This window comes from Cnephaeus nilssonii (assembly GCF_951640355.1).
Source record: "Cnephaeus nilssonii genome assembly, chromosome: 13".
NCBI classification, from domain to species: Eukaryota; Metazoa; Chordata; class Mammalia; order Chiroptera; family Vespertilionidae; genus Cnephaeus; species Cnephaeus nilssonii.
Window position 1 is genome coordinate 2186997 of NC_137084.1, and position 17017 is coordinate 2204013.

The 17017-nt window shown below is 61.9% G+C and overlaps 1 protein-coding gene across 2 annotated transcripts; it reads left to right on the plus strand.

Moving 5' to 3' along the window:
* The first annotated feature begins 4205 nt into the window (after positions 1-4205).
* Positions 4206-16842, plus strand: TMEM132A (transmembrane protein 132A). 2 transcript variants are annotated; one of them, XM_079787911.1, is made up of 11 exons: positions 4206-4326; positions 7020-7234; positions 7439-7657; positions 8290-8615; positions 10128-10277; positions 12088-12286; positions 12370-12513; positions 13442-13644; positions 14495-14771; positions 15092-15283; positions 15651-16842. In XM_079787911.1, exons 1-11 carry the CDS (start codon positions 4239-4241, stop codon positions 16689-16691), a joined length of 3054 nt encoding a protein of 1017 aa, XP_079644037.1. In that variant the 5' UTR covers positions 4206-4238; the 3' UTR covers positions 16692-16842. The 2 variants fall into 2 exon arrangements, with proteins under 2 accessions (XP_079644037.1, XP_079644038.1); XM_079787912.1 differs by having other exon boundaries at positions 12091-12286.
* The last annotated feature ends 175 nt before the right edge of the window (positions 16843-17017 follow it).

The following is a 17017-nucleotide window of genomic DNA, read 5'->3' on the forward strand; positions in this document are numbered from 1 at the left end:
TGAGGGAAAGCCGAGGTCTCACCCTGAGGATGCGGTATACCCCTCTATCAGGAACTTTGAATATTCAGAACCAGACCTTGAAAGAATGGACAGATTAGGATTTCACCTGGAGACTCCAGAGGGGATCCGGGAAACCTCAGAAGGGAAAAGAATCCTCCCTGAAAAACAGGCTGTCATCTTTCTCAGACACCTTCATAAGTTAACTCATCTGGGCCCAAAACATTTAAAAACTATTGTCCAGTCATCACCGTATTATATCATGAAATTAGGAGAGCTCGCAGATACAACTGTAAAAGAATGCAAGCCTTGCCAGATGGTGAATGCCCAGCCCAGCAAGCTAACTCAGGGCAAACGGCTCCGAGGAGACCGCCCTGGGAGTTACTGGGAAGTAGACTTCACTGAAGTAAAGCCAGCCAGGTATGGATACAGATACTTATTGGTATTCATAGATACATTTTCAGGATGGGTTGAAGCCTTTCCTACCAAGAAGGAGACTGCTCAGGTGGTGGCCAAGACAATACTAGAAGACATCTTCCCGAGGTTCGGGGTGCCTAAGGTAATCGGGTCAGACAACGGCCCTGCATTTGTTGCCCAGGTAAGTCAGGGACTGGCCAAAATCCTGGGGCTTGATTGGAAATTACATTGTGCTTATAGGCCCCAAAGCTCAGGGCAAGTAGAAAGAATGAATAGAACTTTAAAAGAGGTCATGACTAAATTGTCCTTAGAGACTGGCATAACAGACTGGACAGTCCTCCTTCCCTTTGCCTTGTTTAGGGTACGCAATACCCCTGGCTCCCTAAAGCTAACTCCTTTTGAAATTCTCTATGGGGCTCACCCCCCACTCTTGACCATACCACACCTCCCTTTCCCAAAATCTTATCCCTCTCAATCTTTGTACACCAGATTAAAAGCCCTTGAGACTGTGCAGAGGGAAGTGTGGAATCGGTTGGCCGAGGCCTACAAGCCCGGAGACCTGCAAGTGCCTCATCAGTTCCAGGTCGGAGACTCGGTGTACATTCGGCGCCACCGTGCGGCCAGCTTAGAACCGAGGTGGAAAGGACCCTACATAGTGCTGCTCACAACTCCAACTGCAGTAAAGGTCGATGGCATCGCCGCTTGGATCCACGCTTCACATGCCAAGCCCGCACCACCCCCAGACCCAGCGTGGAAAGTGGAAAAAATGGACAATCCCCTCAAGCTCCGCATTCACCGTGTTCCTGCTCCTGCTGACGCTCCTTCCGATAAGTAGTCCTAATCCCCACAACCCCCAACGACTGACTTGGCAGGTCCTCTCCCAGACTGGAGATATAGTATGGAGCACCACCAAGGAAGACCCCCTTTGGGCCTGGTGGCCGCCCCTGACCCCGGACATTTGCGCCTTAGTAGCTGGACTAGATAATTGGGACATCCCTACCCTAACTGCCGAGGAGAGCCGTAGAACTTCACCCCCTGGCCCCATGCCCTCAAACAGCGAAAGTTACGAATACCATCTCCTTCATGGACATTACCGGGGCTGTAGCTACCCAAAGGCCCGTATCACCTTAAGCCAGACCCCTTTTTATGTCTGCCCCCGAGATGGGAGAACACGCACCCAGGAGAGACAGTGTGGGGGGGCATCCCATTTTTATTGTGCAGCTTGGGACTGTGAAACTACTGGAAATACTTATTGGAACCCCACTTCATCCTGGGATCTGATAAGGGTACAGAAAAATCTTATAGCAGCAAGCTGCTATCACCAAGGGTGGTGTAATCCCTTGAATGTCTCCTTCACAGAAAAAGGGAGACAATCCCGTGAATGGATTAAAGGAAAAACATGGGGATTACGTTTCTATGTGCCAGGTTATGACGATGGGTTTTCCTTCACTATCAAACTTAAGGTTGAAACCCTGACTGCCGTTCAAGTAGGACCTAACCTGGTAATATCTGAGCAGCGGCCTCCCACCGCCCACCTGAGACCACCTGCTCCCCAGACCTCTCTTAATGGGTCCACTACAGTTCCAACGTCCCCGACTCTAGAGATACTGAGCACGGGGCAGAGACTCCTTAACCTAATTCAGGGAGCTTTCAGCGTCCTCAATGCCTCCAACCCTAACCTGACCAAGTCCTGTTGGCTATGTCTAGTGTCAAGCCCTCCGTATTATGAGGGCATTGCCTTTTCAGGGACCTTTAATAATACCACCTCCCATGACTCCTGTAGCTGGGGGTTGAATAATAAACTCACCCTCACAGAAGTCTCGGGGAGTGGCACTTGCTTAGGCTCAGTTCCCACAGGCCGTAAGCATCTGTGCAATCAGACAATAGAAAGTCCTCAAACAACTACCAACTACTATCTGGTTCCTCCCGTAGGCGGATGGTGGGCCTGCAGTACAGGAATAACCCCATGTGTTTCCTCATCGGTGTTCAACACCACCAAAGACTATTGTGTCCTCATACAGCTGGTACCTAGAGTTATCTACCACGAGGCAGGTTCCTTCGAGGCCGAGTTCGACCTACGGCCCCGCAGACAAAAGAGGGAGCCGATCTCGCTCACTTTGGCAGTCCTGCTGGGCTTGGGAGTAGCAGCTGGAGTGGGGACGGGGACCACTGCCCTTATTCAGACTCCCCAGTACATCGAGGGGTTACGAGCAGCTGTAGATGAAGATCTAAAAGCCATAGAGCAGTCAATCACCAAATTAGAAGAGTCACTAACCTCTTTATCTGAAGTAGTACTACAGAATAGGCGGGGCTTAGATCTCCTATTTCTAAAAGATGGTGGATTATGTGCTGCACTAAAAGAAGAATGTTGTTTTTACATAGATCACTCTGGTGTAATAAAGGACTCTATGTCCAAGCTTAGAGAAAGACTAGAAACAAGACAACGAGATCGGGAAGCACACCAAGGGTGGTTTGAAAGTTGGTACAGCCGATCCCCTTGGCTCACTACCCTCATATCCACCTTAATGGGTCCCCTTATTATACTGCTTCTAATCCTCACTTTTGGGCCCTGCATCTTAAATCGCCTAGTCACTTTCATCAGGGAGAGAATAAGTGCTGTACAGGTTTTAATGCTCAGACAACAATACCAGTCCCTCCGCCAAGGAGACAGCCTCGGAGGAGGGTATATAGAGACAGAAGTTCCATGATTAGAACTTACAAAAAAGCAAATGGGGGAATGATAGAACGAAACAGAAGCTTTAAACAAACCCCCTTTCCCAGTACTGGGAGCAAAAGTCTTAAACTGTTCCACAAACCCCCTTTTTCCAGTACTGGGAACAAAAGCCTTAAACTGTTCCAGGAAACAGCTCTGAGCCACAGGTGCTAACAATTAAGAAAAATAGGAGGTAGGGTTATCAGATAAGAACAACTGACTAAGTCAGGAGGTCTATTGTAACAATTTACTGTAAACAAGCCCAGGTCCACTTTGGAAAATTCCCCGAATTACATTGTACCCCACCCCAGGCTATAGTTTTCCCTTTATAAGCTTGTAAGACTCTTCATTCGGGGCCCAACTCCTCTGCTCCTGCGTGAGTCACGAGTTGAGCCCCAGCGCGCTGGAATAAACCTCTTGTTTTTTGCATCAAGTGACGCCTCCTGTGGCTGATTGGGGTTGCCGTCGATTCGGGGGACAGAGTAAGGGTCTCCTTTTGGGGGTCTTACAGTGGTGGAGGGGGGGCACATGGTTGTCACCCACCCTACTGGCCCCTTTCACCCTTTTTCACCCGAGGCTGCAGGGTCCCCCCTTGTCCTGGAATTCAGGTTCTGATTCCAGGGTCACACGCCTTTACAGGTGAGCTGCGTGGGGGGAGGGGAGGGGAGGGGAGGGAGTGGCCTCCTCCTCAGTCGGGAGCTTCTGAGACCGAGCGCACGACGCGTCCTGTCCCTCTTGGCAGCGGCGGGTCAGGCCCCTGCGGTGCCGTCTCCCGGGAAGTGGCCTTCGCCCCCACTTGGCGCTGGGGGCGCCCCGGGGTGGGGACGCGGAGGGCACTAGGACCCGGCGGGGCGGAGGGACAGCCCGCGGGCCGCGTGCCTGCGCTCCCGCCCACATCCCGCTCCGCTCCGCTCCGCTCCGCTCCATTGTCTGGGAGCGGCCCCGCGGCCGGGCTGTGCGGCGGGCGCTGGCGGCCGGGACTCCGCCGCGGGATCGGGATCGGGATCGGGATCGGGATCCGCCGGCGCCTGGCGGGCGCGGAGATGCCGGGCGGCCCGCGGCCTGAACCGCCCGCCTAGTCCCGCCTTCCGTGGGGAGGACGCGCGCCCGGATGGAGGGGCGCGGGGCAGCGGCCCCCCGGGGACCCTGCGCCCCCGGGCTCTGCCTCCTGGTGGCCCTCGCCCTGGACGTCGTGAGAGGTCAGCGGGAGGGGTGGGGCGGGCGGGGGCGGCCGGGCCCGGGGCCAAGCCCGAGCTCCAGGGATGCCCGAGCGCGGGAGTCTGCGGGTGCCCGGACCGAGCCCACGGCGCGCCCCGAGTGCGGGAGAGACCTCACCCGGAGGCCCCCGCCCCAGGGCTGCCTTCACCCGCACCACCGGCACCCCTTCCCGACCCAGCACAGCCGGTCAGGCCCGCACCTCCACCGCCTCCCTCCAGCCAGGGCTCCGGCCCGGCTGCCCCCGACCCGGCGGGCGCCAGCTCCCTGCTCTGCCCTCGGAGCTGCACCCCGGTGGCTGCTAGCCCCGTCCCCCGCCCCCCATCAACCCACCCCCGGGGCGGGGAGCTGCCCCTTTGCAGGGACCTTGGAGGTGGATATGCAGCCGCTCTCCCTGCCCCAGGGAGTTCCTTGACCTTGGAGTCCCAAGAGATCGCCCCATCCGTGCCTTCCTGGCGCTTAGGGAATCCCCATCCCTGGAGGGGGCAGCGGCTCCCCTTGGCATGGGCCGCGGCTGTAGGTGGATGATGCCACAGAAGAGTGGGCACAGTGAGGCATTCTCCACCCCCCGCCCCCGACCCCCGAAGCTGAGATCTGGATGCGGGAAGTCCGTGGGAGTCAGGCCTCCCAGCCTCTTGTCATTATCCGGGCAATGGAGCAGCAGGAGGGAGGGAGCCAGGGGCTGCCCCTGGGAGCCAGGCGCTCACCTGTTACACTTGGGGGGGGGGGGGGTAAGTGTCTCAGACACATGCTCAGTGATGGGGAGCATCCTGAAGGAGGCGGAAACCATCAGGACCCCAGCCCAGCAGTGGGCTGGGAGGGAGCAGCTCTGAGCTGCTTTCAGCCACCTGCCCCCCTCCCCGGGGACCCGCAGGAGCCAGAACCCTCTCACAGCGAGGAGCGGAGCGCCTGTCACGTCCATTAGCAGCAGCCGCCACCCCTGCTCCACACGCCAGTTTGCAAAGCCCTCTCCTTCTCCCGGGCCACCAGCGCCCGTTCTGCAGGTGGCGGAGCAGAGGCTCCCAGAGTTAAAGGACTGGCCCAACCTTCCCCGAGGCCGAGTTAGGGCGGAAATGCACGTCTCCAGGCTCCTAGGACGTCCGCTCCAGGGAGAGCTGCCCAGCGTGTGATCCGGGATCAGTCAGACAGGCCCCGGGTGATAAACAGGAAGATAACCAATTCAGAGGAGGCAGCCAGAGCTGCACAGAGCGGAGGGGATGGGTGAGAGTGCAAGCAATCAAGGAGGGCTTCCTGAAGGAGGCGGCATTCTCTGTTGGCCCTGAAGGGGGAGGGAGAGACCCAGAGTCTAGGGAGTGAACACTGCTGCAAGCAGCACAGGGTGGAGGGAGAGGTAGAGCGTGGAGGCAGGGTGGTCTAGTGGTTGATGCCTGGGCTCTGACTCCCAGCTCCACCATGTGCCAACTGTGGGGCCCCAGCAAGTACTTAACCTCCCAGCCTCATTGTCTCCAGCCATAAAATGGGATTAGCCCGGCCGGCGTGGCTCAGTGGTTGAGCATCGACCTATGAATCAGGAGGTCACAGTTCATTCCCAGTCAGGGCACATGCCCGGGTTGTGGGCTCGATCCCCAGTGGGGGGTGTGCAGGAGGGAGCCGATCAATGATTCTTTCTCATCGATGTTTCTATCTCTCCCTCTCCCTTCCTCTCTGAAATCAATAAAAAGAATTTAAAAAAGAAATAAGCATTAAATGAGATTAACAGTCATAGAACCTAGTTCTCAGTTGTTACAAAAACTGAAAGTCAGTACATGTATGTAACGTGTTTTATTTTTTATTTACTTTTTAAAAATATATTTTATTGATTTTTTTACAGAGAGGAAGGGAGAGGGATAGAAAGCTAGAAACATCGATGAGAGAGAAACATTGATCAGCTGCCTCCTGCACACTCCCTACTGGGGATGTGCCCGCAACCAAGGTACATGCCCTTGACCGGGATCGAACCTGGGACCCTTGAGTCTGCAGGCCGACGCTCTATCCACTGAGCCAAACCGGTTAGGGCTGTACCGTGTTTTAAATGGTAGCCTGCACATAGCTAGTGTTCTAAAGTGTGAATTACTATTGTTAGGCCTGACCGATAGTCAGTGGGGTACACCCCGAGTATGGTCTTGGTGGGCCTTTGTCCTGGTTATTCAATACCAGACTCTCTTCCCGGCTCCTGTTCCCACCCACACACCCCCCCCCTCGCACTCAGTACCCTGTTGGGATGGGGTAGAAGGGAGCACGTTTGGGAAACTGGTGCAGAGTTGCCATGGTGATGATGGAGGAGGAGGGGGGAGGTCCAGCCACAGCTGGCCAGGGCCTGGGGGCCGCGGAAGGGTCTCTGCTTCTGCAGACTCACCTGTTAGCTGCTGGGCCCTGTAGAGAGCGCTGCCCCACAGAGCCTCGGTGCCGGGGCAGTTACGTAAGGGCTAGGATGGGGGTGGAGGAGGGGGCGCCCCCCAGAAGGCTCTGCTGGAGGGAGAAAGGCAGGAAAAGGAATGGCGTGGGGCCGTCACCTGCTACCTGTGCTCCTCTTCGGGCCTCAGTTTCCTCGTCTGTGCAGTGGGGGGACCCTCCACGCCGCGGGCTGGGCCTGGGTAACGCTCCCTTCCTCCCGCCCGCGGCGCCGTGCCCCGCCAGCTCTGCAGCTCGCCCTCTCTGTCTCCCCCTCGCTCCTCAGTGGGCTGTGACCAGGGCCCCCCGGACCCCCTGTTCCTGCCGGCCGCCCTGGAGCTCCTGGACGCCCCGGAGCACTTCCGCGTCGAGCAGGTGGGCCGCTACCCGCCTGCCAACTCCTCCCTGGGCGCCCGGTCCGAGACCTTCCTGCTGCTGCAGCCCTGGCCCCGGGCCCAGCCGCTTCTCCGCGCCTCCTACCCGCCCTTCGCCACTCAGCAGGTAAGGGGGGCCCCGGGGCCCCCAGGCTGACGGGACTCGGGGCCGCGGCCTGCTGTGTGCGGCTCGGGCCTGTCCCAGCCCCCTTTCCAGAGGGGAAGCTGAGGCCCATGAAGGCTGGAACTGGGAGCCTGGCGTCCCATCTCCCCACACCTCACTCCCCCTCCCCCACCCCCGCCGTGCTGAGCACCCCCATTCTCCCTGCAGGTTGTCCCCCCTCGGCTCGCCGAGCCCCACCAAAGGCCGGTCCCGTGGGACGTGCGGGCCGTGTCGGTGGAAGTGGCGGCGACGCCAGCAGAGCCCCACGCCCGCGTGCTCTTCCACCTCAGAGGGCAGGATTGGCCGCCGGGGCCTGGCAGCCTGCCTTGTGCCCGGCTCCACGCCACGCACCCCGCGGGCACGGCCCACCGCGCCTGCCGCTTCCAGGTGAGCGCTGGGCCCCGCCCAGGCTGGCCCTGCTGCTGTGCCTGCCCCTGGGGGGCGGGGTCCTGGAGTAGGAGAAAGCGGGCTCCCACTCCTGGGAAGTGTGGGGTCCCGGTCCACCTGACTCCAGTCTTCTCTGCTGGCTCTCCCGGGACCCCGCGGAGGTTGCTCAGGGTCCCTTACGGCGTTCAGTCAGTGTGTATGATTTTGGGCAAGTAACTTAACCTCTCTGGGACTCAGTCTCCTCCTCTGTGGAATGGGGCAGTAACAACCCCAGCTCACATGGGGGCGGATAGAGACCGAGTGGGAGCAGTGCCATGCCTGCGCAGAGCCGCGGCGTTATGGCCAGGGTGGCGTTCAGTGCTGCGATCCCACTGTTGTGGCGTCTCCGCGGGAAGCCGCGGGAGAGGGGCGCGTGTGGACTTTGGGGTTCTGAGAAACCTGAGCTGCAGTCAGGGCGGCCGGGGCCTGGGTAGGGGGAGGCATTCGGGTCGGCTCCCGTGGACGCCTTCCGAGGCCTCGCCCAGCCCTGTCCCTGGTTGGCCGTGCCACCGGGGAGTCGTCTCCGGCCCAGGCTGGCCCTGCGTGTCGGCTCTGAGCTCCTGACACGCCCCACGGCCGTCGTGTATTTGCAGCCTTCCCTGGGCGCCTGCGTGGTGGAGCTGGAGCTCCCCGCCCACTGGTTCTCCCCGGACTCCACGCGGGCCGAGCTGGCCTACACGCTGGAGCCCGCCGCCGAGGGTCCTGGGGGCTGCGGCCCTGGCGGGGAGGACCCTGGGGAGCAGGCCCTGCCGGTGGGCAGTGTGGAGCTGCGCCCGGCGGACCCTCCCCAGTACCAGGAGGTGCCCTTGGATGAGGCAGTGACTCTGCGGGTGCCCGATGTGCCCGTGCGGCCCGGCCAGCTCTTCAGTGCCAGCCTCCTGCTTCGCCGCAACTTCACAGCCAGCGTCCTGACCCTGCGGTGAGTACCAGGCCCCGAGGCAGGGGCTCTGCAGGCCGCCTGGGCAGGCGCTCCTCTGAGGTCCTCACTAGGATCTTTGACTGTAAAATGTGGGCCCACCCACCCCTCCAGGCCAGGCACCGTGATTGCCCGGGCACAGGGCAGACCCGGCAGTGGCACAGCCCTGAACTTGAAGTCAGAAGGAGGACGTTCTCCTCTCCTGGGTCCTTGGTCTAGTGGGGCGGACTCACAGGGCAGCTGGGAGGCTCCAGGGAGGGAACAGGAAAGGGCTTGGAAACTGGCAAGTGCAGTGCCTGGGGGTAGTGAATGCTCGGACGCCTCAGGAGGGGATTGGCCCCAACCTCACTCATTTTTTTTTTTTAAATATATATTTTATTGATTTTTCACAGGGAGGAAGGGAGAGGGATAGAGAGTCAGAAACATCAATGAGAGAGAAACATCGATCAGCTGCCTCCTGCACGCCCCCCACTGGGGATGTGCCCGCAACCAAGGTACATGCCCTTGACCGGAATCGAACCTGGGACCTTTCAGTCCGCAGACCGACGCTCTATCCACTGAGCCAAACCGGTTTTGGCAACCTCACTCATTTTCATGTTCTCCCGCTTGCCACCTTACCACGGGTCCCTCCCCTTTGCCCTGAGCCCACACGGCTCCACAGAAAGGACCTCCTCTCTGTGTTCCTTCCTGCAGGAAGGTCCCCTAAAGCGGCCCCCACCCCACCCCAGTGACAAGGACTGGCCGCGTGTCGCTGGCCTCTTCCATATTTGGATTTGTGTGTGCCCTGCCCTCTGTGTCTCCGAGGTGCCTGTCCCGTCCCCCTCTCTCACGTCCTCCTGTGCTCACTAGATCTTCCCTGGACTTACACTACTCCCAGCCCCGTATCTCCGCTCTGGAGAGAGGAGCCAGGCCCAGGGGCCCCCAGCGCTAGGGAAGGGGGCTGCCTGGGCGTGAGCTGGAGTGCATGCTCTGCTGAGGCACTAAGTGCGGCGGGGGCTGGGGTGAGGGGGTGAGGAAGGGACCCTCATCCTGCCAGCGGGGGAGCTGCCTGAAGGACGTGGCATCTGAGTTGCTGGAGGCCTGGAGGAGGAGCCGGTGAAGACAGGAGGGGCGGGCGGGCGGAAGGCCAGCCTGAGCCACGGCGAGGAGGCACGGGCAGCGAGGAGGCACGGGCGGGCGGCGTTGTGTGTGTGGGAAAGAGCTCTGGGTGCAGCGAAAGCAGAGTGATGGAGAGCTGTCACGCTGGAGGTGACACTGGACCAGGCCCTGGGAGCCTTGAATGCCAGGCTTGGCCGTGACCTGTGGCCAGAGGGGTCGTGCGTGGTCCTGGGGGGGGAGAGCTACGTGGCTGACCTGCGCCGAGGCTGCGTCCTTCCGGCTTGGAGACGGTGAGGAGGGTAGTTGGACCTGAACTCGGGGACGCCCGACGGGAGGCTTAGCCCCGTGGCTTCCCGCTGGACCCCGTCCACGGCGTGGCACCCGCCTTGACGAACGGCACCTGCTCGTCCTCCCCAGCATCAAGGTGAAGAAGGGGCTGCACGTGACGGCTGCCCGCCCAGCCCAGCCCGCCCTCTGGGCTGCCAAGCTCGACCGCCTCAAGGGCTCCAAGCACCACACCACCCTCATCACCTGCCACCGTGCTGGGCCCACAGGACCCGACGCCAGGTGGGTGGTTGGCTCCCCGGTGCGGGCAGAGGAGGGGGGGCTGCGGGCTGATGACGGGCTCCAGGGCACAGGCTGCGCTCTGCATCGTCTCCCCATGTGAGCAGGCGAAGGAACAGACTCCTTCAAGGAATCAGTGTCTGCAGATAGAGCATCCATCCATTCACTCACTCATCCATTCACTCACTCATCCATTCACTCATCATTCACTCATTCATCATCCATCCATTCACTCACTCATCCATTCATTCACTCATCCATTCATTCACTCATTCATCCATCCATTCACTCATTCATTCACTTATTCATCCATCCATCCATCCATCCATCCTCTCACCCACCCATCCATCCATCCATCCATCCATTCACTCACCCACTCATCCATTCATTCACTCATCCATTCATTCACTCATTCATCCATCCATTCACTCATTCATTCACTTATTCATCCATCCATCCATCCATCCATCCATCCATCCATCCATCCATCCACTCACTCATCCATCCATCCATCCATCCATCCATCCATCCATCCATCCATCCTCTCACCCACCCATCCATCCATCCATCCATCCATTCACTCATTCATCCATCCATCCACTCATTCATCCATCCATCCATTCATTCATTCACTCACTCATCCATCCATCCATCCATTCACTCATCATTCATTTATTTACTCATTCATCCATCCATCCACTCACTCATTCACTTATTCATTCACTCATCCATCCATCCATCCATCCATCCATTCACTCATCATTCATTCACTCATTCATCCATCCATCCATCCATCCATCCATTCATCCACTTATTACTTATTCATTCACTCCATCCATCCATCCATCCACTCATTCATTCACCCATCCATTCATTCACTCATCCATTCATTCACTCATTCATCATCCATCCATTCATTCACTCATTCATTCATTCATTCATTCACCTACTCTTTATCCACCCCAGCCACGTGCCAGGTGCAGTGAGTCTGTGAGTCTCATTCCAGGTGATGCCCAGCCCCCCAGTGACAGCCCTCACAGCCACCACCCCACCTCCCCCCAGCACCAGATGGGTCCTTTTGGGGGGCTATTACTATTCCCAAAGCCCAGCTGCACTTCTTAACATTTACACTCTTCTTTCTCATGCCCTGAGCCTGTGTCAAGGCCATGGGCTTTGAAGCTCCTGTTTGAATCCTGGTTTTGACATTTACTTGGGCAAACCAATTCATCTCCCTGCCACCCCCCTACTCCCCCCCCACACACACACCAGAGCCTCAGTTTCCCCACGTGTAAAATGGGGATAATACTGCATCCCTTAGGGTTTGTGAAAATGAAGTAAGATGCTGTGTAGCCAACATCCAGGCTACTTCCTGGCACCTAGCGGGCATTTGGTCAAAGGAAGCTGTGAGGGCTATTCAGGGGGTTGTGTGCCAGTTGTGGGGCTTGGAAGTGAATCTTCCTTCTTGATAGAAATTGAGTCAGGTGCTTTACGCCACCCTGATGGCTGTGGAAAGCGGAGGGTCGAGTGGAGGAGGCCCAGGAAGGCAGGAGAGGCAGCGAGCAGGGGGGTGGGGGAGGGCTCAGGAGCCTCATGGATCCTGCAGGGGCCAGGACTGGAGGAGAGCTTGGGCGCTGGGGCCAGGAAGCCTGGGTTTCATGCCAGCCCTGCCGCTTTCCCCGTGTGACCTCGGGCGAGTGATGTAACCTCTGAACCTCGGTTTCCTCATCTGTAAGATGGGGATGATCACAGACCCTCCCTCAGGAATCCAGAGCGCCTGGCTGCTAGCAAGCGCTCAGTCTCTCTCTCCTGCCAGCAGCCCCGGCGAGCTGTCCGAGTTCCTGTGGGTGGACTTCCTGGTGGACAACGGCACGAGCGGGGGCCTGGCCGTCACTCGCCCCGTCACGTGGCAGTTGGAGTATCCAGGCCAGGCTCCGGAGGCAGAGAAGGACAAAATGGTGTGGGAGATCCCGGTGTCGGAGCGGGACATACGCGCCCTCGTCCCGCTGGCCAAGGTGAGGGGTGCCCCCTCTGCCCAGCCAGGTGGGGGGCCGCGTGGGGCCAAGAGCTGGGGGCTGAGCTCCTCCTGCGCCCCCAGGCCGAGGAGCTGGTGAATACAGCACCGCTGACCGGAGTGCCGCGGCGGGTCCCCGTGCGCCTGGTCACCGTGGACAGCGGGGGCGCTCTGGTGGAGGTGACAGAGCACATCGGCTGCGAGTCGGCCAATGCCCAGGTCCTGCAGGTCAGTGGCACGTGCCCAGCCCACGTGAGCCCACGGTTGTGTGCAGGGATGTACACGCAGCTTTCCTCCTCACCCATCCCGGTCCCCACGAGACAGCTTCGTGACCCCGGGAACCTCTTGGGAGCGTTCCCACCACCTCTCCCCAGAGTCCAGTGGGAGCTCAGTGACCCCCGCCCCCCCGCTCAGGCCCTGTCACGTTCATCGCTGCGCTGGCGAGTGAACTGCCGTGGGAGAGGGGAGGGCATGTACTTTGGGACCAGACCATTTCTGTTTGAAACCCTTGGTGATCAGCTAGCTGTGTGGCTGTGGACAAATCTCTTAACCTCTCTGAGCCTCAGTTTCCTAAGCTGTAAAATGGGAATGCCCTTTAGAGATGTTGCAAGAATGAAAAGCGGCCGAACGCGGTACCCAGCAGAACGCAGGGGCCAAAGCCAGCAGGCACCGCTGTGGTAACAATTATGTAATGATGAAAATAACGATGATTATGGTTGGAGCCTCGTCATGACCCATAAGACAAAACGGGGGCTGGGCAACACTCCCCATCTTGACGCTCTTAAGGGGACGCTCAGGCCTGCATTTCCTGCACCCCGGCCTCCCGAGGGGAGGAAGGTGCCAGCAGTGGCCCTGGGCCCGGGTGTGAGTGGCTCCTGCCCACCTGAGCAGGTTGCCCCGTGGCTCCGGCAGCAAAGTCAGCGCTCAGCAGGCAAATTTTGGGGTTCAAACCCTCCTCTGTCAGCAGAAAGATTCTGTTGTCTGCAGATAGCCATTTCCCCAACGGAGCCCCACACGCGCTTGGGGTGCGGCCCCTCCGGGGAGGCGGGCCCTGGCTGCGTGGCCAAGTCTTGCTCTGAGGACCTGCGTGTCCGTGGGCGGGGTCAGGGTGCCCTCTGGTGCTCCCTGGCTTGGCCCACGCCCTGCCCTCCCACAGGTGTCCGAGGCCTGTGACGCCGTGTTGGTGACTGGCAAGGAGAGCCGGGGCGCTCGCGGGGTGCGGGTGGACTTCTGGTGGCGCCGGCTGCGGGCCTCGCTGCGGCTGACCGTGTGGGCCCCGCTGCTGCCCCTGCGCATCGCGCTGACGGACACCACCCTGGAGCAGGTCCGCGGCTGGAGGGTGCCCAGCCCGGCCGAAGGGTGCGTGGAGGCCTGGAGAAGCCGCTTGGGGACTGAGAGAGGGCCCGGGGACACAGCCAGGGGCTCGGGGACACAGCCAGGGGCTCGGGGACACAGCCAGGGGCCCGGGGACACAGCCAGGGGCTCGGGGACACAGCCAGGGGCTCGGGGACTGAGAGGGCCCGGGGACACAGCCAGGGGCTCGGGGACACAGCCAGGGGCTCGGGGACTGAGAGGACCCGGGGACACAGCCAGGGGCTCGAGCTGGGGTCTGAAAGAGGCCCAGTTGCTTGTGGCTCCTTCCCCCATCCCGGCCCTTCATGGCCCAGCCTCTGCCCATCATTGGCGACCTCACACTCTCCTCCTTCCCCGCCTTCCCGCACTTGGACGGTACAGACCCTTCTCGTATGTCATCTGCTCCATCAGGTTTGGGGGCGGCCTGCCCCTGCACACCCCTCCCCTAGAAGGCAAACCCTGGAAGGCAGCTAGCTCACTGCTGTGTCCTCAGCGCCTAAGATGGCGCCTAGATCAGTCAAGATGGAGCTGCCCCACCAGAGCCCAAGGGTGCATGGCCTCAGGGACCTGAGCCCCGGGACCCTGCAGAGTGACCCTGTCTCCCGCATGGGAGGGGGCGCCCCTCCAGCCACCACCACGTCCCCATTAGGAGCAGGAGGGGAGGGGGGCGGGGAGAGCAGCTTGATGGACAGGTACAGGCACCAATCAGGAATGGGGCCGGCACTCAGCGCCTGCAGGTGGAGGGCCTGGCCCAACAGGTGTGCCTGTGGGCGGGGTTTTAAGAATGGGGCGGGGCCTCGCGGCGGGAGGCGGGGCCTGCGCTGACGCCCCGCCCCCGGCCGCCCCTTCCCCGCAGGGCGCCGGAGCCCGAGGCGGCGGCCGGGGAGGAGGCGGAGCGGCGGGCCCGGGGCTGCCGCCTGCAGTACCAGCGCGCGGGCGTGCGCTTCCTCGCGCCCTTCGCGGCCCACCCGCTGGACGGCGGCCGCCGCCTCGCGCACCTGCTCGGCCCCGACTGGCTGCTGGACGTGTCCCACCTCGTGGCGCCTCACGCCCGCGTGCAGGACCCGCGCGTGGCGGCGCTGGAGGGCGGCCGAGTCCTGGTGGGCCTGGAGCCCGGGGTCACCTCCATCGAGGTGAGCCGCTCCTCCGAGGAAGGCGCAGGGGCCCCAGCATGTTCGTGAGCGGCTGGGGGGGTGTCCCTGGGGGGGCCTGCGCCCAGCGGGATCGGGGTTGGGTGTGGGGGACCAGGTCTGGAGGGAGGAGGGAACTGTCCCCCACATGTAGGGTTGGGGTGCAGGTACGTGTAGGGTCTGGTGTTAGAGCAGGGAGGGTGGGGGGCAGCCTGCGCAGATGCGGGGAGCAGACACCTGAGCCCTGGGTGGGGCTGCTGGGGTCGCAGAGGGGAAAGGCTGTCTGTAAGTGGACCCCACTGCCGGCCCCTCGTCGCCCTCAGGTGCGGTCCCCCCTGTCGGACTCCATCCTGGGGGAGCAGGCGCTGGCCGTGACAGACGACAAGGTCTCGGTGCTGGAGCTGCGGGTGCAGCCGGTCATGGGCCTGGGCCTGGCCCTGAGCCGGGGCCCCGCCCACCCCGGGGCGGTCACAGCCACGTGCTGGGCGCAGTCAGCCCTTCCCGCCCCAAAGCAGGTGACGGCGGGGGGTCGGGGCCACGGTCAGTCTCCCCAGGTGGGGGTTGACGGGAGTGGGAGGGTTTTCGGAGTAAGGACCGAATGCCCTGGACCGCAGTGAGCTCTCCGTGGCCGGAGGTGGCCACGCAGTGGCTGGAGCGTGTCGGTGGGAGGTGGATTAGGCTCTAGCTGAGGACCCTCCTGATGGCTCGGACCCGGGGGCTGAGTGGCCGACAGGTGATTGACGCCCGTCCCCTCTCTCCCTGTGTCTGTCCATCTGCCTGTCTGTTTCCTCTCTGGTCCCTCCCCCCGTGTGGCCTGTCTCTGTGGGAGTGTCGTGTGCATGCGTGCCTGCCCTCGCGTGTCCGCCTGTCTGTGCCCCACAGGAGGTGGCCCTGTCCCTGTGGCTGTCCTTCTCCGACCACACCCTGGCCCCCGCCGAGCTCTACCACCACCAGGACCTGGGACTCTCTGTCTCGGCCGAGGAGCCCAGCGCCGTCCTGCCAGCCGAGGGGCGGGGTGCCCGGCTGGGGGTGGTGGTGAGTGGGGCGGGCACCGAGGCGCTGCCTCTGCATGTGTCTCTGCACCCGGCGGAGCCCTGCCGCCGCGGCCGCCACCGCGTGCCCCTGGCCTCGGGCACCACGTGGCTCGGGCTGCCTCCGGCCCCCACCCCGGCCCCGGCCCTGCCGAGTCCTGCCGGGAGCTCCCCGGCCACGGAGGCCAGTGTGGGTGGCGAAGGGCGGGCGGCGGGCAGTGTGGGGGGCAGCGGGGGTGTGAGGGGCAAGTTTGAGCGGACAGAAGAGGCCGGGCAGGAGGAGGAGGAGGAGGCAGAGGCGAGGGGGGAGGAGGGGGAGGAGGAGGAGATGGTCCCCGCCCCTCGGCGGGTCACCAACCTGGAGCTGGGCATGTACGCCCTGCTGGGCATCTTCTGCCTGGCCATCCTCCTCTTCCTGGTCAACGGGGTGGTCTTCGTGCTGCGCTACCAGCGCAAGGAGCCCCCCGACAGCGCCCCGGACCCCGCCTCCCCGCAGCCCCACAACTGGGTGTGGCTGGGCACCGACCAGGAGGACCTGAGCCGCCAGCTGGACCGGCAGCCCCCTGGCCCCCTCGAAGGGGAGAGGGGGTGTCCCTGCGAGAGCGGGGGCGGGGAGACCCTCACCCTGGCCCCCACACCCCCCGCGGGCACCCCCGGCACCCCCAGCGCCCTGGCCCGGAAAGAAGCCGGGGGGCGCCGGAAGCGTGTCGAGTTCGTGACGTTCGCGCCAGCGCCCCCGGCCCAGCCGCCCGAGGAGCCCGCGGGGGCCCCGGCCGTGCAGTCCATCCTGGTGGCGGGCGAGGAGGACATCCGCTGGGTGTGTGAGGACATGGGGCTGAAGGACCCCGAGGATCTCCGCTGCTACATGGAGCGGATCCGGGGCAGCTCCTGACCCCCGGCCCGGCCGCTGCCCGGCCTCTGGCGCTCACCGACCCGTCTCCGCCGGGCCCCTCCCGCCCAGCCCTCTGCCGGCTCCCGCCACGGCTCCCGGTCGGGTCGCGAGGAAGGGCTCAGCCCTTATTTATGGGAACCGTTTCATCCCGATGTGGGTACAGAATAAAGGGAGAGGGAACCGCAGGCCTGCGCTGTCTGTGTCCGTGGGAAGCAGCCGGGGTGGGGAGGGTGTCGGCCCCTGTCCCTGCCGGGGCAGCTTTGGGGGGCCTGTCAGCCCTGTCCCTGCCGGGGCCGCTCTGGGGGGCGTGTCAGCCCCTGTCCCTG

Excerpts from the sequence above, each read along its gene's own strand:
- TMEM132A (XM_079787911.1), top strand. The coding sequence starts at position 4,239 with ATGGAGGGGCGCGGGGCAGCGGCCCCCCGGGGACCCTGCGCCCCCGGG. Across the intron at positions 10,278-12,087 it reads CCCACAGGACCCGACGCCAG|CAGCCCCGGCGAGCTGTCCG; the intron begins GTGGGTGGTTGG and ends CTCTCCTGCCAG. Across the intron at positions 12,514-13,441 it reads CCAATGCCCAGGTCCTGCAG|GTGTCCGAGGCCTGTGACGC; the intron begins GTCAGTGGCACG and ends GCCCTCCCACAG.